Source organism: Ambystoma mexicanum, chromosome 14, assembly GCF_040938575.1.
Source record: "Ambystoma mexicanum isolate Mex_15411 chromosome 14, UKY_AmexF1_1, whole genome shotgun sequence".
Classification (NCBI taxonomy): Eukaryota; Metazoa; Chordata; class Amphibia; order Caudata; family Ambystomatidae; genus Ambystoma; species Ambystoma mexicanum.
In genome coordinates this window covers 166450477-166475007 of record NC_090940.1, presented here as the reverse complement: position 1 = coordinate 166475007, position 24531 = coordinate 166450477, and the positions used below count along the sequence as shown (strand labels likewise).

General features: G+C 43.8%; 1 protein-coding gene across 2 annotated transcripts in view; it reads left to right on the top strand.

Moving 5' to 3' along the window:
- EHD4 (EH domain containing 4) overlaps positions 1-24531 on the top strand; it is a 265684-nt gene that overhangs the window by 131431 nt on the left and 109722 nt on the right. For both annotated transcript variants that reach the window (XM_069638815.1, XM_069638814.1), the window contains exons 4-5: positions 8773-9185; positions 23706-23870. In XM_069638815.1, the coding sequence (XP_069494916.1) occupies positions 8773-9185; positions 23706-23870 (578 nt within the window). The remainder of the gene's footprint in view (positions 1-8772; positions 9186-23705; positions 23871-24531) is intronic.

The window sequence follows — 24531 nt, the reverse complement described above, 5'->3', positions numbered from 1 at the left end:
TCCACTACTTTCAAATTGAAATAGGAATCATAGCCGTGCCTTTCTAAGAATCATTCAGATTCCTCGTCTATCCACTTTTGTATCTCAAGGGGAAAATATTTCTCAGAAAATACACATGTCTAATAACTCTCTTCCTGCTGAGCGCGAAGATGAAAATGCTGACAGCATACCAAAAACGGCCTATCCATTTGATCAGTCATCGTGGACTGTTTCAACCTTTCTACCTATTTAATTGAAGAAGACCTTGCTGATGAGGAGGCAGCTTCATTTGATCAGTCCCCTTGTCGTCCGAATGCGTTGAAGATGCAGAAAAAGTCTGGCCCCTCAATGACTACTTCTCTAGGCTTAGAGGAGGTGCAAGTCTCCAGCTCAACCACCAGAGAAGTAGCACAAAGCCCACAATAACACGTAGCCCCTTACTTACCCTAGAGGAAAAACGTGAAAAAGCAACTCTTAATAGCAAACTGAAGTTGCCCCCTAGATCTTCAGCACCAAAGAGATTCCAGAATCAGAAAAGAGAAAGGGTAGAGTTGAAAGGACCAACAAAAGGGGAGTCAGGCGATTTACAAGATTTCAACACTCTACGTATTCCGACAGGACCTGTAACAAAAAATGGTACATGTAGATTGCTCTTAGCCAGATTATGGTCAACGAATGACGGATTTATTTTAAATTGTGTTAATGTGATGCTCCTTATGCATCAACTACCTCTCCTCTGTTTTCTAAACTCTGATGACATCAGTATAGTGGAGATCCCAACGGAAGGATGCCATGATAGTGATCTTCCATCTTAGATTAAACAGGGTGAAAACCTCATTGCTTGAAGTGGCCCACCTTCTATTACCAATTTTCGCACTTTCCACCTCTCCCCCCTTCCATGCACTTTTCCCCTCCCCCCTCTACCATGCACTTGCGCGTTCTCAATGTCACTGGGCCTAGTAAGATCGCTGTTTTGTTCTCCCCTGTTCCCCTCCTTTGCCTTGTCGCGCTCTGAAACACTTGTGTACGAGCGCGATAGAAATAAAATATCAATCAATCAATGGGATATGACCTGACAGACATCTCTAGTGAAGAACAGCTTACATCCCACGGTTTGGAGCTTCACAGTATCCCTGTCCAGGCTCGGATTGCTCCTCCTACAAAGAGAGAATCCAAAGGTACTGTACCTTCTCGTCTATCCCACAAGCTCTACTAAATTCTAAACCTTTTGTTAATGATCAATCTGACTATGCAGCCCGTACAAAGGAGACGGTCACAAGAAAGGATTACCCCAAGCGTACATTCTTTGTCCCGGAAAATTCATGGCAAAGTTAATTTAGAGAACAGAAGGGCTTAGGGCGTTCTAGCGTTCCGCCTGTGACTTCGAATTAACATCAAGATCTACAATTGCTCCTAGCATTCTGGAACGCCAGGGGTTTTTCACATTTGTGTTCAAACCCAATGATCCTCTCTGGTTCATTTGACGTTATTTGCCTACAGGAAACATGGTTAACCGCGCTACCAATCCTCGATGGCTATGCAGCGTTTCTCAATCCTGCCTATAAAGGCTTGAGAGGACGTCCTTCTGCAGGTGTGCCTACCTTTGTGAAGCTGGGAGTTGGGTTTACCATCTTGGATGTCTCTAACCCTATCCCTTTTCTGCAGACAGTGGTACTTATTATATAGAAAGAAGATGGCGAGGAGGCGCAAACTGCCCTAATCTGCTGGAACCCTCAGATAATCACTACTACGCTTTCTTGACCACGATTCTGGATTCTATTGATGGCCTTTCGCTGTTCTATAATCCCCACTTTGTCATCATTGGTTGGGACCTACATTTCCACTGCTTAAACTTAATTGACACCATCAACACAGCTGCCCTAGGCCATCCCTCCCCAGATCTCTTACAGCAGAGAAGTGGCTTGATCTTATGAATGATAAAGATCTGCATATGCTAACTGGACAAACCCGGGGAGATATTCCAGCAAAGTGGTCCTGGTCCTGTAATGGTAAACCCAGCATACTGGACTATGTATTTGTCTCCAGTGTTATCATTCAAGAGGTTGCTGGCTTTGAAGTGATTTACTGACAACAAGCGCCCATGCATTCTTGCAACTCATCTGGGATGGTAAATTTCACTCCAGAAGAGAAAATTATTCATGGACATTGACACCACTCAAGGTGATAACCGCCTGAGGCAAAAAAATTGTGATATCCTCTCCTTGAATGCCCGATTTGCTGAGCACCTTGAATGGCAGTGGGGGTGTGATTCAAACTACGTCCCCTTTCTTCAAGAAATTATGATCATACCTAACAAGAACAAGGCAATTGCACCTACCCATAGACATACTTTCAACACTGCAGTAAAGGAACAGAAAAAATTAAAGATCTAAAATATATTACTCACACGGTTCCTGAACATTGTACTGTCAACAAAAAGAAAGCAGAAGTAAAAACTGTTAGATGAGAGAAAAAGCCTCTTTAGTACATGCACATGATGGTGACTATACTTAAGAAAGATGCTAGAGCTACGTGGCAACAACTCAATGAGACAGACCCTTTGCGTTCTGCCTCCTTAGCAAGCACTGTTCCTGCAGAAACCTGGACTGAGGTTTATGGCAAAATATTTGAAGCCGAAGAAGACATACTCAACCATGAGATTGTAGTAAATAGTGCTGCCTGGCCCTTCCACCTTGACTATCTGGACTTGGAGATACTCATTAAAAAAGTCAACTATTCTAGAGCTCCGGGACCAGGTGGGATTACAAATAACATGATAAAACAATCCCCATAACTCTGGATTCCTTTTATCTTGGATCTTTTCCACCAAATCTTCAGAACGAGACGACACCCAGCATCATAGAAAAATGCTATCATTGTTCTGATATTTCAAAAAGGCAATAGGATGGATCCGACCTATTACCGTCCCATAGCCTTGCTTGATGAACTGGGCAAACTGTTTTCCGCCTTCCTCCTAAAACAGTTGCAATTATGGGTACAGTGTACAAAGATATTTGACCCACGGCAAAAGGGTTTCTTGAAGGGGACTGGCATGGAATTAAATATTTTTCTTCTTAATTTACTTAACGGAAAGGCACATAATAGCAAAACAAAGATATACCTAGTCTTTGTCGACCTGAGCAAAGCCTTTGACAGCATTCTACAAATACACCACCATGCAAGTTCGATTGCATGCTGGGAGAATCCTGACTAATCCGATCCCCACTTTCAGGGGCTTAAAACAGGGCTGCTCACTTGCGACGACTCTATTCAGTCTCTTTGACTCTGGTCAAAACTTAAACACAGTAAAATCATTTCCCCCATCCATCGGGAGAGAAACTGTCAAGGCTACTTTATGCAGACGACATTGTGGTAGTGGACAAAACTCCTATAGGCTTACAGAGGTCTCTAGCTGCCCTTAATAATTATCTGAAACAAAATGGACTCTCGATGAATTCAACTAAGACTAGTATTATGACGGGCCCACGAGTAGGCAAGGCAGGACCATCATTCAACTGGTATGTGGAAGACGAACGGCCGAGAGTGACTCCCCAGATTACCTACATGGGGACCCTGGTAAATAACAGCATGTGTGACCAACCATGGCAACTGTATCTGAAATCTAGGCTCAAAATCTTGGCTGGCCAAGGAAGAAGGATCCACAAAATGTTCGTCAAGTTCTCAATCTTGCCGGTATTGGCGTTTTACAATCTAAAGGCAGCTCCTTCATTAACTTTTGGAGCAGAGGCATTTCTCCTTAATTCATGGAAAATGCGGTCTACCCTGGAAGGAGCATCCTGGAGAAAGACCCTGAAGCTATCGAGCTTAGTTTCTACTCCCTCGATTAGATCTGAACTAGGTCTTGTTTCATTATAAGCATGAGTGACATAGAAATCGCTGGCACTTTTTCCGGAAAATTACAATGCCTTCACCGGCAGTGCCATACGAAATCTTGAAAAACAAGCACTACAGAACAGACAATGCCCTTATGAAGCAGTGGCTTAATTGCTATTACAGTGGTTTAGAAAATCTGCAGTCTGATCTGGACAAATTGATCAACTTTCCAGAAAAGGTCAAAATAAAACTCTGGCGAGACGATTGGATCAGAACCCAAGAGGAAAGAAACTCACATCGTCTCATAGATATTCTAAGAGAAGAAACCAAACCATGGGGATCTCTAAGTAAATGTCTCACCAACGCCCCCAATGGCTAGTCCAGAAACCAATTACTTAGTTTCAGATTTGATGTATACCATACAAATCAATTACTGAAAATCTATGGGAAATCTGAGACGGAGGGTTGTAGATTCTGCCAGGAAATAGAAAACACAGTCACTAAAGCATTTCACATTACTCTGCCATAGTCTGACTGACTTAACAACCGGAGATATGACCAAATTAATTGATGTACAATACATTGGAAGTGAAGGAAATGTGGTCCTTCCTTTTGAGAGGGGAGAACCTTGCGGCAATGATTTCTTTGCTGAACTTCTTAAAGGAGGTATTTGTCCAACTGATCCACTTGGACAAATATCTTTTAGATCCTCTGACCTCATCCCCAAGTCTTTTCTTTTTCTTAAATGGAAACGTTTGATATATGATAAATGTTTAAATAAAGCCACCAATCATTCAATATTTTCTTTTTAAAAACATCAAAATCGGCGGTTATGGCCCTGCAGGACAGGGAGAGGAAAGAAAAAAAATAAAATGCATGTTATGTATAGCAAGGGCTGTTTGATTCCTAGGGTGTATGAGTCTGATTACCTAGGGATACGTTTTGAAGAAAACTGCCAGGAACATTCCATATACTGGGACAGAAGATTTAAATGTCTCAGGCAATGGGAGGGGTTTCTTGTTACATGCAAATGTGCAATGGGAAACCACTAGGAACGATCCTGAAGGCGTATAATGCACAAACTAAGGCAACCACCAACTGCTGGGCTTCACTGTGGGGGCATGAAAGTTTCGCTGTATTGCAGACCATAGAAAATAAATTCTTTGAAAAGCTACTGGGCTTACCGAGCTCAGCACCAAACAATGCAGTTCATGCCGAACTCGGTGCAAAACATCTGGAAGACGATTGGTACGGGCCCCTTTAAAACATTGGCTAAGAATATGGTCAAACCCGAGAGCAACGGTGACACACAATATAGTTAAAGTCCTGTTGTGTAGTTCTGGTTGGCTTAAGATACTGTGGCTGAAGCATATATTTGACTGTACAACTTAGATAAATGCCCCCAGCCTCTTCAGACCTACTCATCCGCCAGGTGATCACTGTATATAAAATGAATTTCTGCACATTTGTTAAGGAAAGACGTGTATTAGAAGGGTTGTCCTCGACTTCAAATCAAAACATGCTACCATCATGAAAATTGGCTCTGTACAACCATGCCTAATGAATAATGATGCTCCAGCTGATTGCTGGATTGTGACTAGAGCACGCTTTGACTTGTTACTATTGCGTGCAAATACAGCAAATTGGAAGGGTTATCTTCAAGACTCAGAATGCCCATGTTGTGCATCGCCTAGAGAGGACTTACTTAATTTTGTGCTATTGTCTCAGGGACGTTAGAAAACAGACACTGTTACTTATTTAGAAACAATGGAAATTCACTCAGTGTAGACCTGCGTTAATGTTTTTGCTTCAGGTAGAGCAATGTGTTTTAGCCTGGGGAGCTCTTAACTATTTACAGAGGACCTGGCAAGCAAGAAAAACATTGCTAGAGACACTAAGCTGAAAGGACTGCGATGGGATCATTACACTATTTTTCTTTTTTCCTTCTGCTTTTTTGTTTTTCTTTAGAAGAGGTGTTTTTTTTATTTAAGACATCTGTATATGTTTATGATGTTTTAGGTATTTTTATGAGTGTTTTAATAGTACCCTCATTGTATTAACGTTGCTGTATTTTAATGTGCCCCTGTTTGATGGATTTATCTGAAGGAATTTATTATGATGAATATTATAACAATATAACAATACCCATGATGGAGAACTGCAAGTGAAACTAAGCAACATTCCTTAATTTCACACTGACTATGATTGGTTCTCCCCAGTCAGCCCTGCCTGTTAAGGAAGGACTCCTTCATGCAGTGGGAAGTTTACTTTGGATAACACACCACTGTGGGCATTCCATGGTGTTTAGACTGCCAACATCTGACTAGCTGAAGATGACTTTGACCTAAATGCAGGAATTTCTGAGGTGAATGTCTAATACAATAACTGCACAAACATAATAGTCATCTACAGACCACCGTCCCTATTATCAGAATTCAATGACGAACTAATCACCATCCTTAATAATCTCAAATCCACCAATACGGAGACTATACTCCTGGGGGACATTAATAGATGGAGGGGCAATCACAAGGCCCCACAGGCCATTGCCCGAGAGGAAGACCTAGTTAATTGTGCCTTTACTGGAATCAACAATGGTCCCACCTCTACCACTGGGAATCAGCTTGATTGGATAATCAAAAATAATGCAGAAGTGGCACTGCTAGGAACCTACCCATGTATATGGACAGACCACTATAAAATCGAAATCCTCCTCACTCTAAAACAAAAAACTGTGAAAATAGACAACTCACCCAACATAGTACTCGACAGGAATCTGAAAAAAATCACCAGTACATTGCTAGCAGAAGAAATGGACAAAATCATGACTGAAATTAAAGATGATGATTCATGCAAAAATATATCGATATATAATCGAGGCATGAAAGAATTACTCGACCGCCAAGCCCCATTGAAAAATAAACAGGTCAGGTCAAATATAAATCACCAAAAATGGTTCAACAACGAAGCTATTGAACTCAAAAAAGAAAAACGGAACCTAGAAAGGAAATTGTTAAATGAACCAACAGAAACAAATAAAATGAAATGGAAGAATGCTGATCACAGATACAAGACAAAAATCATAGACCTTAAGAAAAATCACTACAATGAACTTATTGACACCGTCTCCAACTCCACTGGCAAACTCTTCCAAATTCTCAAATCCATTGATAAACCTAAGGCACTCACCCCACCCTTTCAGCCGACAGAATTAGATTGTGAGAAGGTTCAAACGGCCTTCCAAAACAAAATCGTTAAGGCCAGAGAGAATATCCTTAATTGCCAGAGTTACAGCCCACCGACCCAAGACAAACTTAATGAAAGCAAGGCCGAAACTGAAACTACTAAATTTCAGTTTAGACCTATAACAATCGAAGAGATGAAGAAAACGCTCTCTAACATCAGAAGCACTACATGCTCAGAAAATGTACTGTCACCTAAACTAATATTAGAAAACCCAGACATTTTTGCTCCCTTCCTTAGAAAAATGGTAAACTCATCTTTCCAGGATCAATCTGTACCTACTATAATTAAAACAGTCACGGTTACCCCATTGCCAAAGAAACCTGAACTAGACCAACAAGACCCTGCAAATCTAAGACCTATTACAAATTGCAACTTCCTGTTGAAAATATTAAATAAAGTAGCCACTGAACAGCTCCAGAACTATGTAGACGAGACAACCTGCTGCACCCCCAACAGTCGGGCTTTAGGACAGGCCACAGCACCGAATCAGCCTTACTAGATCTCACTAGGAGCAAATGCCCATACAGCATATTTAAAAAGGAACTGTCAATACCACCAAAAACTTCTGAGAAAAATTAGACCCTTGCTCAACCAAAAAAACAGCATTACCATAGCCAGAGCAACTATACTGTCAAGACTGGACTACGGCAACTCCTTGCTTCTGGGAGCTAATATGAAATGCCTGAAGCAATGCCAGGTAATTCAGAATAATGCCGTTAGGACAATCACGGGTAGGCCAAGGAGGGAACACATCACAGGCGATAGGAAAGATCTACACTGGCTGGCCATGGAGGAGAGAATCACTTTTAAATCCCTCACAATGGTCCACCGATGCTTGTATGGCAAAGCCCCAGCATACTTGAAAAAACACTTCAAGTGGCATGAACCATCTAGAAATTTAAGATCCTCCAACAAAGGTCTTCTCCAGACAACCCCAGCTAAAAAGCAAAACGGCCTGGGCAAGGCCTTCCCAAACAGAAGCATCCATAAATGGAATGAACTGCCCGTATCCTTGAAATTAGAAACCAACTACATACTCTTCAGAAAGAAGTTAAAGACCCTACTCTTTAAATAAACTGGACTAGCAACCTCTCTCAGCTCCCCATGATACGATCTTCTGTGTGTCTATTCTTGTCCCGTTTTTGTAATCACTGTCCTGTCTTTTTGGAATGCGCTCTGATGCCTGCGGGCTTTAGCGCTATATAAATAAATAAAATAAAATAAATGAAAATAATACAAGAATTTACCAAGACTAACCAAGGGTGCTCCAAAAGCCTAAAACCTGAGCTCGCTGAACCACTGGCCCAAATCTTGTGGACTGATTTAGGTGTCAGTGCAGCTTCTTTAATATGTAGTATTCGAGACCCTCCCTGCCCCATCCACTTTACAGGGTACATGGATGAAATTTAACCTGGTAGATCTTGTATTGCAAAAAAACTACCTTTCTCACATCTTGAGTTTTGAAAAAGATTTTGAATGGCTCTCAAGTAATCTCAATTGAACTCTTAGTTTATGGATTAGGGATCCCATGGTAGGTTGTATCTAACCGCATTGCTTCAAGTTAGATTTTCTCATTATCATCTGATAGTCGTTTGATCATACATCTGACCTAAATCTTGGGTCATTTTTAAACCATTCACCAGCTTGTTGTGTGATTTGCACCAGTCCTTTTCACCCTTTCCAATTAATGATTGTTTTTTGGTTTGTTATTAGGCTATGACTTCTGTCAGGTGTTGCAGTGGTTTGCTGAGAGGGTCGATCGGATCATCCTACTCTTTGATGCACACAAGTTGGATATATCGGATGAGTTTTCGGAAGCTATCAAAGCATTCCGAGGCCAGGATGATAAAATCAGAGTTGTGCTCAATAAGGCCGACCAGGTGGACACTCAGCAGTTGATGAGAGTGTATGGTGCACTCATGTGGTCCCTTGGTAAAGTGATCAATACTCCAGAGGTGGTTCGGGTCTACATTGGCTCCTTCTGGTCCAAACCCCTTCAGATCACAGAGAATCGAAAGCTTTTCGAAATGGAAGCTCAAGACCTTTTCCGAGATATTCAAGGGCTTCCACGGAATGCTGCCTTACGGAAACTGAATGATTTAATAAAGAGAGCAAGACTTGCAAAGGTAAGACAAATTAATACTTTAGGGTTTTTCATGTCAACTTTGTAAGAACATTCTTTTGAATCTTGAATGCAAACAGTATTGGTACTAGTCAAATAGTAAAGTCAAACAAATATATATAGTTTGTGGCATTGTGTCTGCATGATTATGGTTTCTAGAAAAGGCAAACATGTGCTCCAGGTTTTCTTTTGTTGTCTTTATCATCTGTGTTTTTCTACCACAAGAACATGTTTCTTCAGCAGAGCGAACTCCCCAGATTTATATGATTTTGATAATTTAGAAACCTTCCCTGCAGCTGGTAACAATCCTGAAATAAATATTTTTATTGTAAATGTTCACTTTTTCAGCATTTCAGTAGCAGCAAACCTGTGTATATAACCATATAACATTGCCAAGTGGGCACTACCCTCAACCTTGCTGCTCATACGAACAAGGACTGCCAAACTGTAGAACACCAACCAATTCACTTTAGTTTTGATTTATCTCACAGATTGTAACACTGGCCATTCATTTATATTTTTTCAAATGGTTCATTGATGTCCTTTTCTGTGTTTTTTTTCCAACATCTTTTGTTGTCATTCCTTGCGCAAGTGTTTGTTGCTCCTCAGGAAGATTTGTTTCCTGAGTTGTAGGTCTCTGTATGAAGCTTTTTCTTCTGTATCAGAAAACTGGCTGACCTTTTATTTGGGGCGAGTCCTGTAAACTGGATCTGTTATTTAAACCAAGTTTGCTGTATCTGTGTTTAACTTGTGGGTTGCCTCCACAATCATCAATCTGGATTCCGAGCATCAAGAGGCATGGAAACTGCTCTTCTGAACACCTGTGGGAAACTGCTCGCATCTCTTGATTCCAACTCTCCAGCTGTTCTCATTCTACTTGATCTCTCCTCTGCTTTTGATACAGTCAATACTCCATCCTCATAAAACGGCTCCATTATAGCCTGGGTATCTCGGAGCGGGCACTAGACTGGCTGACCTCCTTCCTCAGTGACAGTTCGTCCCAGGTTATTCTGGGCTCTTTCTCCTCCCCCACTGCTATTTCCACTTGCGGTGTCCCCCAGGGCTGCAACCTCTCTCCCTGGCTCTTTAACACCTAGCTTGCTTCATTTGCACACCTCATTGCCACCTTCTCCCCCAATTTCCAGTGTTTTATGCAGATGACGCACAACTCTTATTCTAACTTCCCTCTGACCCTCTCCTTACTTCTTCCATCATTCCTGACTGCCTATCTGCCATCCAGACAGGGTGCACTTCCAGTGGTCTCTGCCTCAATACCAGTAAGACTGAGATCGATCCTTCCTATTGGGACTCCTGCTGCCTCTTTCTTCCTCTCACTCTGGCCTTCATCTATGCGCTCTCCCCTTCTCCTTCATCTGAAGCCAGAAACCTTGGGGCCATCTTCAACTCGTCTTTCCTTCCTTCCTCACATTCAGGACCTTGCCAAGAAGGCCCACTTTCAACTCTACCTCCTCAAAGGAATACTCCATTTACTCACTTTCACCCAGAAGCTCAATGTCTCTGAGCTCTGCTTCTCTCTAGGCTAGACTATTGCAGTAGCCTTTTCCTCAATCTACCCTCTTCTTCTCTACGACCCCCCACCCCAGCTAATCCAGAATATGGCTGCAAGACTTATCCTTGGCCTCAAGGGGCCGCATCTCTCCAGCGCTAAAAACTCTCCACTGGCTCCCAGTTGCTGCAAGGATCAAGTTCAAATCCCTCTGCAGCATCCATAAGGCTGTCTGGGGACCACGCTATCTACAACTTGCTCTCACTAAATACTGTTGCTCCAGATCTTTATGTTCCTCCGGCACCAACTCTGTTTGCCAAGCGCTTTACTAAACAGAGAGCTGGTGGCCAATCTCTTTCCTCAGCAGGGTCCTTACTATGGAGCAGCTTCCCCCTTCCTCTTCGCCTTGAGCCAGATCTCCTCAAATCCCGGAGGCTCTTCAAGACTTTCCTTTTCACCTCTTCCTTCCCTTCCTCTCTCCTCTGCTCAAACACACAATTGCTGAGATTGGTAACCAGGGCCCCGATGTGTCCTCCTGTACCCTGGCCTCCCTCACCCAATTGCCTTCAGCCTCTGCCCGCTCCCAGCACTTGTGCCCTACAACACCACAAGCCTGCACACTTATTTATTGGCAGCCGCCTATTCGCCCATGCACTTACAGCTGCTCAAATCTCTAGCACTTCTCTCCTGGTATACCTAGCACTTACCGCCACTCTCCTCTCTTTCTCTCTCTCTCTCTCTCTCTCTCTCTCTCTCTCTCTCGGTCTCTCTGCAATTGCACATTCTGAATGCTCACAAGGCCTAGTATGTCTGCCTCTATCTTTGATTGTTTTATCTGATTTTCATTCCCATGTTCCAGCCCTGTTGCCCTGTGGGTGCTTTGAAACACAATTTACTTGATGTATAAGCACCTTACAAATGCACAATAAATGAATGAATAAAAATGGGCAAGGAAGATGAGCACACACTGTACATGTGCTCTTTTAGACACAGTCGTCCTACATATAGTGATTGGTATGAATGGGCACCCATGGCTTTTAGGAAAAGTGTAATGAGGTAATTGTTGCATACTTGGAAATTGAAACCTAGTTTTCCTCCTTATCCAGGTACAAAATGTGTGCTCCTATACTGACCCATTTTATGCCAAGCAAACACTTTCACTTTTGACTAAAAAAAGGACCAATTCCCTGTAGAAAGTGTTAGGTACGCCCTTACATTCCCCTGGGTAGAACACACTTCCAACATTATGGGGCTGTGCTGGGGATTCTCACATTTAGTAGGAAGGCAGGCAAGAGGTTGGGGACTGTATCCTGGCCAGGCTACATTAAAGGCTTTCTGCAATATCCAGAATCAGATGTATCAGCTGACACTGATAGTGGCCTTATGCATGCTTGACTTCCAGTACTCTTTACTTGAGTTTCTGCAGTCTGGCTCCTGCCAGAGTTCGGCGGATGTAGTGGGCTTTGTTATCTTGTATACAAGGAGGAGAGTTGTAGGAAAAAGTGCCTTCACAACTACCTGCAGGCAGGTCTTTATGCATACAGCCACGTTCTGGACCCTTGATACTTTTTGGTACTTGGAAACCTGCAGTTGTATCAGCAAGGTCTTTTTGAGGTACCTAATCAGTTTCTTTGGATGTCTTCTACGTTGTCTTGGTCTTTACCTGTAATGTTATCTGGGCTTTCATCTGTTGTCCTTCTGTAGGGGAGGTACAGTTTTCGAAGATTTTAGGTCGGCATCAAAGTCTCCTGCGCCTACTTGCAAGATTAACTGCCTCTTTCCCAGTACCTGTGACCTGGCTCTGGCTTAGGAGTGCCGCGTGTTCTTTCTATCGACTATACGGGCATATTCTCTAACCCAGGGTAAGGGTGGACTGCAGCCCTTTGGTGATCCACATCTAGCCATAGACCCTAAGACAATGGCTATTGCTTTCCACCACAAAAGAGAGCTAAAGTGCAAATTAATGTTACTCCCAAAGTATCTACAACTGACGCAGCACCTCACCCAAAGACCCTCCACGTTTTTCCCATGGACAGTCTTAAGCACATCAACATACAAGCTCTTGATGTTGAATTTGACACTCTTGCTGGTGAATCGTGCCCAGAACATCAAACCTCAAAGTGCATGTTGAGCTCTAGGTGCTCCATTTTGAGAAGGCCTCAAGTATCTAATGTCAGCTGGACTTGTATGAGTAGAACGGAAAGGAGAGGAACAGTGGAGTGTGGTTAGATTAAAAAGAGGCTACGCTGACAGACAAATGGTTCAAAATGTGTAGGGTGCTGATGTTGTAAAAGGAAGTAGGGGCAACAGAGGTTGAGGGTGCAAAATCTAGTGATGGGGAAGATGTGATTAGCAAAGTAAGAGGTGACCTAAAGAACACCAATGGCGATGCCCCTATTCTACTTTGGTGATCAGTAATCCACTTGAGAACCCAAGTTAATGTTAGTGAGTTGTGAAGTTGCTTTCTGAGTCTAAGGACACCAGACACGTGTGGGACAAGAGTCACTGTCCTCTAATCCTACACCATCTCTGACCAGTTGTTTTCCAGCAGAACTACGAGCAATAATGAGATGTTCCATTGTTCATGAATTAGGTCATTTACATGTAGGATAAGCTGATGACTTTCCAGGGTTCGAAATTGCCAGCATCTATTTATCTGCTGCTTTTACCCCAAGAGAGCCTCCTTGGCTTGAAACCAGCAACTACCAGGAGCAACCCGCTACGTATGGCTTCCCAAGCCAACAGGTTCCTTATACATGCATGTGTGACTTTAACCTTAAGTATTGGAGAATAATAATAAAGAGAAATGATTGGGACAAATCTAGGACACCTTTAAACAATGAATGATACGTAATGGCCAAAATGTTAAAGTGTAAATCTCATGTGGAAGTTAGATTTGTATTGCACTGTGTACTCCCTCCTGGTTCCCCAATGGTAGCTTGCACTTGCTGAGGGATACCTAATATCCAGGAGCAGATTTTGGCTCCTGCTCATCAAACCTGAATTTCTAACCCTGCTTTCCAAGAAATAACCCATCATGGAAAACGCACTGTGTAAAGCAAAGATTTCTTTAAAAACAAAAAACAAAATAAAAACGCACTTTATAAATCTGGTAAGCCAAGCACTGATTGACTGGAATGCCACTGTGGCTTTGTTCCCATTTGGATGACTGAACATTTTATTTATGTATTCATTGTTAATTTGTCTACTCCTATGTCCCGTCCCCTTTCCTCCATACTTATGGGACATTCCTCCATCCTGTGGGACGGGACCGGGGCACGCATCACATTTTTCAAAAATGTGTCCTTCCTCTCTTTTTACGCGGGGTACCGCACGCGGCCGTAACCCCGCCCTTCTTCGCTCCGCCCAGCGTATTGCCCGTCAGTCCTTTTCTCCGCACGATCGGGACTGGACGCACTTGCATCTTCGGAAAATCTTCCGTCCAGTGTTCTCCTCTCTTGCTCTGGCTTAGCGGTCATGTAGTAGTCTGTCTATGCTGTTTCAGTTAGACTTTCCTACTTGTTCTTCTTGTCAGGAATGCTTCGCTAGGGCGGATCCCCATCCTCTCTGTTTAGAGTGTTTGGGTCCGGATCACTGGTGGGACTCCTGTTTTTACTGCAAATCCCTTTCGGTCCGGGCACTTCAACGTCGTTTGGAGCGGTGGGAGGATGTCTTCAGCGCTCTCCCCCATTGCATTTTCTTACGTTCATCGAGGAAAAGAAGAAACGCCTGGTGAGTTCTTTACTTTTTAGAGCACCCCGGCCGGGGGACTCCTTTCCAGGGTCTTCCCGGTCCGGGAGGAGCAACACAAGCTCTATTACCGGGGCTTGTCCTGAGGTGGCTTCTAGGCCTAAAAAGTGTACCAGAGTTTTCCCCGAGGTCCTCTGTCAGGGGCCTATCGACACCGGAGTACTATCCGAGGCCCCTCCTGTGGTGGCTGTTTGTAAGCCCAGTTCTACTGTGGCGGCGGGTACCGGAGCTTGCTTCAAGGTCTCCTTGGCTGGAGGTTCCCGTAAAAACACTGGGGATCGCCCCGAGGCCTCTGTTTAGGCTGTTGATAACGAACGAAAGTTCGAGGCCCGTTGTGAGGGGGCTTCTACCGGGCTTGGGTCCGAGGTGCCTCGATTGGAGGCTAAGGTGACCAACAGTCAAGTTTCAAAGACTTATGCATTCCGACCCCATGAAGGAGTACTTTTGAGGCTTTTTTAGGGAGATTTGCCCACCTGCGCCGACGGTCCCAGCTGCGGCTCCTGTGATTCCGCTGGGGCCGCCTTTACTGGCTGGGCCTCCCCCGACTCTCCCCCCCCCCTCCCTCCATTGTCCCCAGTGGACCAGTCTATTGTGGTGCCTGATCCGACTCAGCCTGATCCGGACCTGTCGGATGACGCACAGGGCGATCAGGAGAGTGAAGACCAGCCCTGCTCTGTCAGAGCCTTACACAACCGGGTGCTGGACATGATGTGTCTGTTAGATGTTCCAGTACCCGAAGCACCCGCTCTGCAGGAGGGTGTGCTTTCGGGGGCGTTCACCTTGTCTCCTTCGCAGAATACCGGCTTGTTCTTGCAAAAGGACGTTTTGGCCGAGGTCCGTAAAGTCTGGGAGAAACCACACTCTGGACTGTTAGTCAACAAGAAAATTGACATGCACTACAGACTCCATTCTTCGGAAGAGGTGGCTTTAGAGTCGTGTCCGCCCCCTCCTCCACGGTAGTGGCTGCGGCCACTTTACCGTCCATACCTGCGGCAACGTCTTCTATGACGGCTACACAGGTTCTGGCCAAAGAGGACAAGCTTCTTAATTCCCTAGGGAGGAAGATTTTAGCTAATTCAGCCCTGCAGTTGCGTCAAGCAAATGCAGAACTGGTGTTAGCGGGGGCGAATATGAAAATGTGGAAAGGTCTGTCAGAGTTTGAGGAGTTTATTCCTACTGAAAAGCTAGATGATTTCAAAGCGGGATTGTCAGATGCCAGGGTCCTGGCGCAGGATTTGCTGTAGGCAGCGGCGCATCATGTTGACACCTCGGCCCGGGGCCTTATGCTCGGCTTGGACACCTCTCGTCAGGCTTGGCTACACGCTACTAAGTTCTCTTAAGGAGGTGCAGGATAAGGTTTTGGATCTGCCCTTTGATGGCAAGGAGCTTTTCCATTCCACAACAGACGTGGAACTGACCAAAACTAAGGACACCACGCAGACCGCCAAGTCCTTGTCTGTCCTGGTAATACCACCTTTCAGGGCTCTGAGAACGTTGTCGCAGCCTCGGCCTTCCTCTGGTTTCAGGGGTTTTCTAGATCGAAAGTCCCGCAGGGTTGACACTCCTTTGGGAAATTCCTGCCGAAGGCAGCAACGGAGTCGGTTTTTCTCCCGCTCCTCAGCCTCCTCCTCAGGTTCAGGTGGCGCTGCCACCGAGAAACCAGCTAAATGAAGTTTTGCTGCGCTCGCACAAGACCCCGTGGGAGGACGCATTGTGTCTCATTGGGAGGCGTGGCAGACCATCACCGAGGACCAGTGGGTCTTGTCAGTATAGTTCGGGCGGGCTTCCGCTTAACCCTTTCCCCTACCCCACCCATCAATCCTCTCTTCCAGCAGTCAGGGTCGCCCTCCCTCAGAGCCGAAATTCAGAAATTCGGTGGAACCCATTCCCTTAGGGGAGCAAGGGGAGGGCTTCTACTCCCGGCTGTTTACAGTGCCCAAACCCAACCAGGCTGGCCTGCGCACCATCCTAGATCTTTCCCAGTTCAATCTTCAAGAGAAAATCAAGATGATCACGCCTTGTCAAATAAAGTCCTCTTTACATATGCATATGCATATTCTGATCTGGAATCCACACCGGAGATACCTAGGGTTTTCCATGGGGGAGGTGCACTTTCAGTTCCGAGGGCTCCCCGTTTGGCCTCAGCTCAGCACCGCGTGTCTTTATGAAGAGGATGTCGGTTATCGCAGCTTATCTTTGGCTCCAGGGTATCTATGTGTATCCTTATTTGGACGATTGGCTGCTGCGCAGTCCTTGCCCGCTGAAAGCCTCAAGCAACCTTCAGTCTCTCCTCCAGCTCCTGTTCCACCTTGGGCCGTCGGTGAACTGGCGGAAATCTTCCATGACGGTCTCTCGGGACCTGACTTTCCTGGGTTTTCGTTGAAACACGATCGACTGCAGAGTATACCTGACCGGGGACAGAATGGCGGATCTGTTGGCCACGTGTCAGATGTTTGCGCATGAGTATGTCGGCCTGGTGGTTCCAGAGGCTTCTAGGCCTCATGGCCTCATGCGTATTGGCTCTTCCTCTTGCTCGGCTCAAAATGAGACGGACGCAGATGGCTCTTCGGAGTTCTTGGCGTCAGGCTGTGGATTTGGACTCCAAGATGATATCGATTCCAGCTTTCATGAGAGCGGACCTGGAGTGGTGGTCGTCTCTCAGCAACCTGTCGGTGGGCGCGAGTTTTCAGGAACCCGCTCTGATGATGACAATCACGACAGACTCTTCCCTTCTGGGTTGGGGTGCGAGTTTGGACCTTCTTCAAGTCTCCGACCTCTGGTCACCCCGAGACAAGCTCCTTCATATAAATCATCTGGAGCATCTGGCGATCTTCCTGGCGCTCAAGGCGTTCAGACCGGTCATTGCCAACAAAGTGGTCCGTGTCCGCACTGACAATGTGGTATCCATGTTTTACATCAACAAGCAGGGGGGCACCAAGTCCCCTCCTCTTGTGGATCTTTGTAACAGCAGTCGTCCACAAATCTGTGGAACTCTCCCGTCTCCTGCACACCCAAGTGTTATTGTATAAAACATTCAAAAATGTTCACAGTTTAAGTGTTTTCAACCTATAATTTTTAAATATAATTCATAAAACACTTTCTATACAAAAGAAAGATGACTCAATTTTTGTAAGAATATATATTATATTATCGCTCTTATTGCTTCCAATCTTATATTATTGGGTCATACAAGACTTGATTGAATAACCATCAATTCCTAACAATGTTACAAATTCACATGTCGTAGTCACAAGTATATAATACTTCCTTAATTTTGACACTTTTTCTTGCTACAAACTACTCTACGCGTTTCGGGGAAACAAAGATCCCCTTCTTCAGGAGTTGATCACCCTTGTTTTTCGTGTCTGTTCTTTCAACCTATGAAATATAGTACAATATTTTAATGTAATACTCTTTTAACATATTTTCGATTTTAATAAATCTGTCATGTTTTGATTAACCATAATCACCTGGATGTTCAATGTATAAGATGTGAAGTGTGTTCAATGGCCTTCTATTGGCTTGATCTCCTATTGAGGAGTATGGGGAACCTAAAATCCAAGAAATTGGTTAAAAAATAAGATGTTAAAGCAGGGAAACCCTGTCTATGAATAAAATGCTTATCATTATTAGAGCTCACATTAGATAACTAACCTCTGGAGATAATTGACGTGAAACTAAATGCAGCATGTTTAAACACCATTATACAATAATGTGCTAACCCCTAGTTGGTAGTATTCAGAAATGTGCTAACCCCTAGTAGGTAAGTATTGGAAATCACAAATATCTTACCACTTAGGCATGACTCCCAGTGGAATCCAGAGGTCAGTACCCGGATAAGGCAGTTGTCAGGATTCCTAGTTGGAATGCGCAGGATGACTCTGCAAAAAAGGATATGATGTTTGAGCTATCTTAAGCTTCCTCTGTTTTAGCAGGTCGGAAGCTCCCCCATTCTAGGATTATTTCAGCTTACCTGGCTGTTTTAGAAGAATCTCCACCGCTAGTCTGTGTGCTGCCGCGGTCCGTGTATTAGTGACAGGAAAATGGCTGTCTTATATAGTGTGACGTCATCACGCAATGGCGTGATGACGTCACATTGTTGTTGTTGTGAGTCACGTAACGTGGTGACGTCATTATTTCAATTTGCGGCTCGATTTGCAAGTTCAACCCGGGAATTGTGCGTGTGGGTCAGTTGGTGCTATGCTTTAAACTAACTGATAATTTGAAGGAACTCTAATGTCTGGATCATACTGCAAATGTTCTTTTAATTATTAGAAAGGATCGTGATATTTCGGATAAAAAATAAAAATGAAATCCAGGGGGTATTTATATACACAATTGTATAGAAATGTCTACAATAGTGTATCCAGGAGGTTATTGGTCATAGCACATGCTCACAATCTGATATTAAAGTTCATTCATACTCAATACATTGTTAGTGGTGTACCATCTTGAGCAATTTACTAAGATGCTCTATCAAATTAATGTACTCTCACTCTCATGTTGTAACCATTTGATACAAAAAAATCAGTGTTTTCTATGGACCTATTATGTCCACTTAATAGGATTTACTCATGATTGTACATATCTCGAAGCTATTCTCACACCAGTTCTTTTTGGGATCGTATTGGGTTTTGAGTAATAACATTAATGAACCTCACATTCAGAGAAAGACTCCTAGATTGAACTCCTCATTCATCCCGTTGGGAGTAAGGCTATTTAGTTTCTCTATCCAGTGGATTTCTCGTTGGTTCTTATGTTTTATATGGTTTCCACCTCTAGTTGATCTTTTCACTATTTCTAGTATCACAACCTTCAGTTGAGCAATGTTGTGTTTGTTTTGCTCAAAATGTCTTGCAACTGGTGATCTTCCGTTCTTTGTCCGAATGTTGCTCTTGTGCTCATTCCAGCGCTCTTTCGCTTTTCTGATAGTTTGTCCAACATAAAAAATTCCACAGGCGCAACTTAGTACATATATAACAGATTTCGTGTCACATGTGGCATAGTCTCTGAGTGCAATTTTACTCCCTTTGTGCGGGTTTCTTATGTAACTTCCTTTCATAATATTGTTGCAGTTACAGCAATTAAGACATGCTAATGTTCCTGTCTTCTTCTTACTCAATGTCTGCTGTTTGTCTATTGATGGTCTTTCCGCTCTGACCAGTTGGTCCTTAAAGTTCTGTCCCCTCTTATAAGAAATGATCGGGGTTTAGGAAAAACTTTTTTCAGTTGTGGATCTAAATCAATGATTCTCCAGTTTTTCTTTATAAGCCTCGTTATATGGTGGCTATGTGCCGAGTATCTCAATGCATGCACAAACAAGATCTCAGTTGTTTTTGTTTTGTCAATTAGAAGATCTTTCCTGTGTAGTGTATCTGTTTTCTCTCTTGCTTTTCTGATGATGTTTTCTGGGTATCCTATTGTTCTGTATTTCTTCATCATGGACAAGTTTTCACTCTCCAGTGTGGTACTGGATGAAATTATCCTTTTCAGTCTTAAAAATGGACTATAGAGTAAGTTATTCTTTAGGTGCTCCGGATGGTGACTGAGATAGTGCAATGTGTTAACGTCTGTGGATTTGTGATAAATGCTGGTAGTTATGCCTTGGGGTCCGATTTCTAATTCCATGTCTAGAAAATGTACTTTGGGGGTACCCAATTTCATTGTGAACTTAATCCTTTTGTGAACTGTGTTGATGTATTCCAGGAAATCATCTAAGTCCGTTCAGGTTCCTCTTCATATTACAAAAATGTTGTCGATAAATCTTTTCCATGTAATGAGATGTGATTTCCATCTTGGTTCTGTTAGGATCCATTTACTTTCTAGATAGAACATTAAAAGATTTGCGTAGGCAGGTGGCATTGAAGAGCCCATTGAAGTGCCTGCTGTTTGTAAGTAGTACTATGTCTTGTTCCTGAAGTAGTTATTAACTAGTATAATCTTGCTTAGTTCCAAGATGAAGATTTTTTTGGCTTCACAACTATTATGAAGTAATTCCCATTCCTGAGCTTCCAGTCCGTCCTGGTGCGGAATAGATGTGTACAAACTCTATACATTATAACAATCGCGCCACCTTTATCAGCAGGTTTTAGTGTTAAACTTCTGTCATCTGCCAAGTCTTTTGATTATTTCATTTTGTTTCCTCCTGATGTTGTAATTCCTGGTTTTGGTGAAATTCACTTTCTTAATGTCTTTCAGTAGCTGTTCTTCGAACATTCTGATGGTAATGTTATTTATCTGGGGATCAAAACTGCGTTTAGGTTTCAGTTCCAGCTACTGGTGATCTTTCTTCTGTGTCTCAAACTCCATCTGTGTGTCAAAGAACACTCTCAATCTCATTTTTCGGGTTAACCAATGTAGGTTAATCTTTTCTTCAAGGATGTTGGTGTTTTGGGTTGGTATAAAGGATAGCCTCAGGTTTAAAGTGTCAATTTGGTCTTTATTAAGTTGTTTAGATGAAATATTAACCACCAAGTGTTCTGCTTGTTCCTTGGGCATAGACTTGTTACTTCGTCTCGTTGTCTTCTTTCTAAAAAAGACGCTGGATGGTCTTTTGAAGTAGTGGCCTTCTGTGATGTATGGATCTTGTGGATCTTGCCATTCAGATTTGGGAATGGGTGGTTCAGCATGGCGTCTGGCTTGTGGCAGTACACATCCCTGGCCAGATGAATGTTACAGCAGATGCCCTCCACCGACGAACAATGGTCAGCTATGAATGGGAATTGAAAGAGGAGGTCCGCTTGCAGATTTTCCTGTGTTGGGGCACTCCGGAAGTGGACCTATACGAAACGTCGGCAAACAAACTTCCTCTGTATGCCTCCAGACACGGGCTGTGAGCCTCCTCTCTGGGAGATGCTCTCGAGATTCCCTAGCACAACATGAGGGCCTATGCTTTTCCGCCTCTGCCTCTGATTCATCGGACGATTTGCAAGCTGAGGAACACAGTGCACTCTTCTCTTCTGCTCATAACTCTGTGGTGGCCGGCCAGGTTCTGGTTTTCAGAGCTTCAACATCTGTCGTTGTGTGCACCGATCAGGCTTCCGTTGGCACCCGACCTGCTTCACCAGAGAGATCGACAGCTGTGGCACCCCTCCCCACAATCGTTCAGCTTAGCGGCATGGTGCCTGAGTTCAGATCTTCAGAGCATCTCAACCTGTCTGCTGACAACATGCGCATTATTCAGACAGCCAGGAAGCCCTCGACTAGGTCTCAATACAGAAGCAAATGGCTTTGGTTCTGCCATTGGTGCTTAGCCAAGCAGCTGGACCCCAGGGTGGCTATGATCGATACGGTACTGTCCTTTGTCTCATCTAGCAGAGTCGGGCAGTCAAGTCCTTTCATGCAGGACTTATCTTTCGGCTGTTGCTGCCTATCTTTCCACGGATCAGTGCTCTTTTTCATAGTCAAATCCAGTGGTTAAAAGGCACTTTGCGGGTCTAATGCGTCTTTACCCTCCTGTTCGCAATCCGCATCCGACGTGGGATCTGAACGTGGTCCTTACGGCCTTGTGCCATAAGCCTTTTGAACCAATGGCTACGGTAGATCTTAAGCACCTTTCGTGGAAAGTGTCCTTCTTGGTCGCCGTTACTTCGCCAAGGCGTGTGAGTGAGCTCCAAGCTTTGTCGGTGGAGCATCCCTTCTTGGTTTTCCACATGGATAAGGTTGTCCTGAGGACAAATCCTTCCTTTCTACCAACTGTGGTTTCTGATTTCCATCAAAATCAGTCAATCTCCCTGCCTGTCTTCTTTCCAAACCCGGCTTCGGAAGCTGAAAGGGTTTTACATTGCCTGGATGTTAGAAGAGCTCTTAAATTCTATCTGGACAGAACATCTGAATATAGGAGTTCTTCTCAACTATTGGTGACTTTTGGTAATCCGCAGGGTAAGCAGGCCTCCAAAGCGACCATCTTCATTTGGATTGCTGCCTATATTACTGAATCTTACACTTTCCAGGGTCTCCAGCCTCCTAAAGGGATTCATGCACATCTGGTACGGGGAAAGGCAGCTGCTGTTGCCTTTCAAAAATATGTCCCGTGGGAGACCATCGCGAAAGCGGCTACTTGGGCCTCCCTATCGCCTTTTTGTAAACATTACTGTTTGGAACTGAGCTCCAAATCTGATACTCAGTTTGGCGAGGCTGTGCTGAAAAACCTGTTTCAGTAGAGGGTTTCCATCCACCCGTAGTTCCTGTGAGGAGTGCTTGGGAATCTCCCATAAGTATGGAGGAAAGGGGACGGGACATAGGAGTATTATATGGTTACTCACCGTAGTGACCACCTTACTCCTAGCCCATAGGCCCCTTTCCTCCATACGCCCGCCCGCATCCCCTCTAATAAGGTTCCTCTATTATTGCTTAAAGGTCTCTGACCTGGCGATAGAAAAGGACTGATGGGCGATGCGCTGGGCAGAGCTCAGAAGGGCGGGGTTACGGCCGCGTGCGGTACCCCGCGTAAAAAGAGAGGAAGGACACATTTTTGAAAAATGTGATGCATTTTACAAAGTGCTCCGGTCCCGTCCCACAGGACGGAGGAATGTCCCATAAGTATGGAGGAAAAGGGACTATGGACTAGGAGTAAGGTGGTCACTATGGTGAGTAACCTTATAATTCCTCCATACTCCCGCCCGCCGTCCCCTCTAAAGAGTATCCTCTATTATTGCTTAAAATGGCCTCAGACCTGGCGATAGAAAAGTACTGAAGGGCGATGCGCGAGGCAGAGGTCAGGAAGGCGGGGTTACGGCCACGTGCGGTACCCCACGTAAAAATAGAAGGACAAACCTTTTCAATTTTTGATGCTTTTTACTAAAGTGCTCCGGTCCCGTCCCAAAGGACGGAATGTCCCACATATATGGAGGAAAAGGGACTATGGACTAGGAGTAAGATAGTCACTACGCTGAGTAACTTTGTTATACTCTTAACAGTTTCTCCTGCTGCTCCGTCTTTACTTCCTTCCCATATCCTCCCCATCTCTTCTCTGCGTATATGATTTCAATCATTGCTTCATGCACGGGCCTGAAAGTGCCTGCAAATGTCCAAAAAGACCAATTTAGCGCTATACAAAACATTGAAAATCAATAACAACAATTTATTCAGTGCCAAAATATGTTGAAGCTGTATTTCAAGAATAATTGTGCTGCTTATTAAAAACTAAAATCAATGAATCTGGAAAAGGACATGACTTACTTTACCATTTATCCATGAAATCTCCTATCACAAGAGAACTGAAATAATATATGGTAATTTTGCTTTATTTTTTTACTGTGCTTGCAGGTTCATGCTTACATTATTAGTCATTTGAAGAAGGAAATGCCTGCAGTGTTTGGCAAAGACACTAAGAAGAAAGAGCTGATCAGCAAACTACCTGAAATTTACAGCCAGCTTCAGCGGGAGCACCATATATCTCCTGGAGATTTTCCTGAAGTCAAGAGAATGCAGGTAGAGTGCCTCTAAGTAGTAGAACTGCAATGTACTTTGATCGCAAGAGTGTTTCGAGGCTGGACAGTGTAACGCCCTTTCGCCATCCTGGGCTCATTGTTGATATTCTAAGATGCTGAATGCCACTGCCTGTATGTAGAATTCTCAGTATTCTTTCAATTAGAGGGAAAATGCTCTCTTTATCATCATTCCATAGATATGGATATCAAGCTTTTGTTTTTTTGTTTGCCAATTAGATCTCAATTTGAATGTCATGAATGTACATCAGTTTTGCATTTAAATTCAGCTTTCCATTTAAAAAGAATTCAAGGAGACCCACTTAATGTTAACGGGGTGTGAAACAAGGATCTCTGAATCTCTGAACTGCGCTTAAGCTGGTTTATCAAAGTGTTTTTCAATTTGGGGCTGTAGGGTTGCTTATATCAGATTGCTGCCCAAATGTATATCGTGTGGTCGATGCATCTGCTGCTAATCTCATTTTGTTTGCTTGCATAGCCCATACTATTGTGTGTATTATTATCTATTTATGGTAATTGTTTCTCATTTGTGCGTAGCACATTTTTCTCAAAGCATTGATTTCATTTGATTTAAAGCTATTGAGACATTTATTTCCCTTCAAAACTTGGTTTTTGAAGCATTTTATTAGCTTCATTCGCTTTCC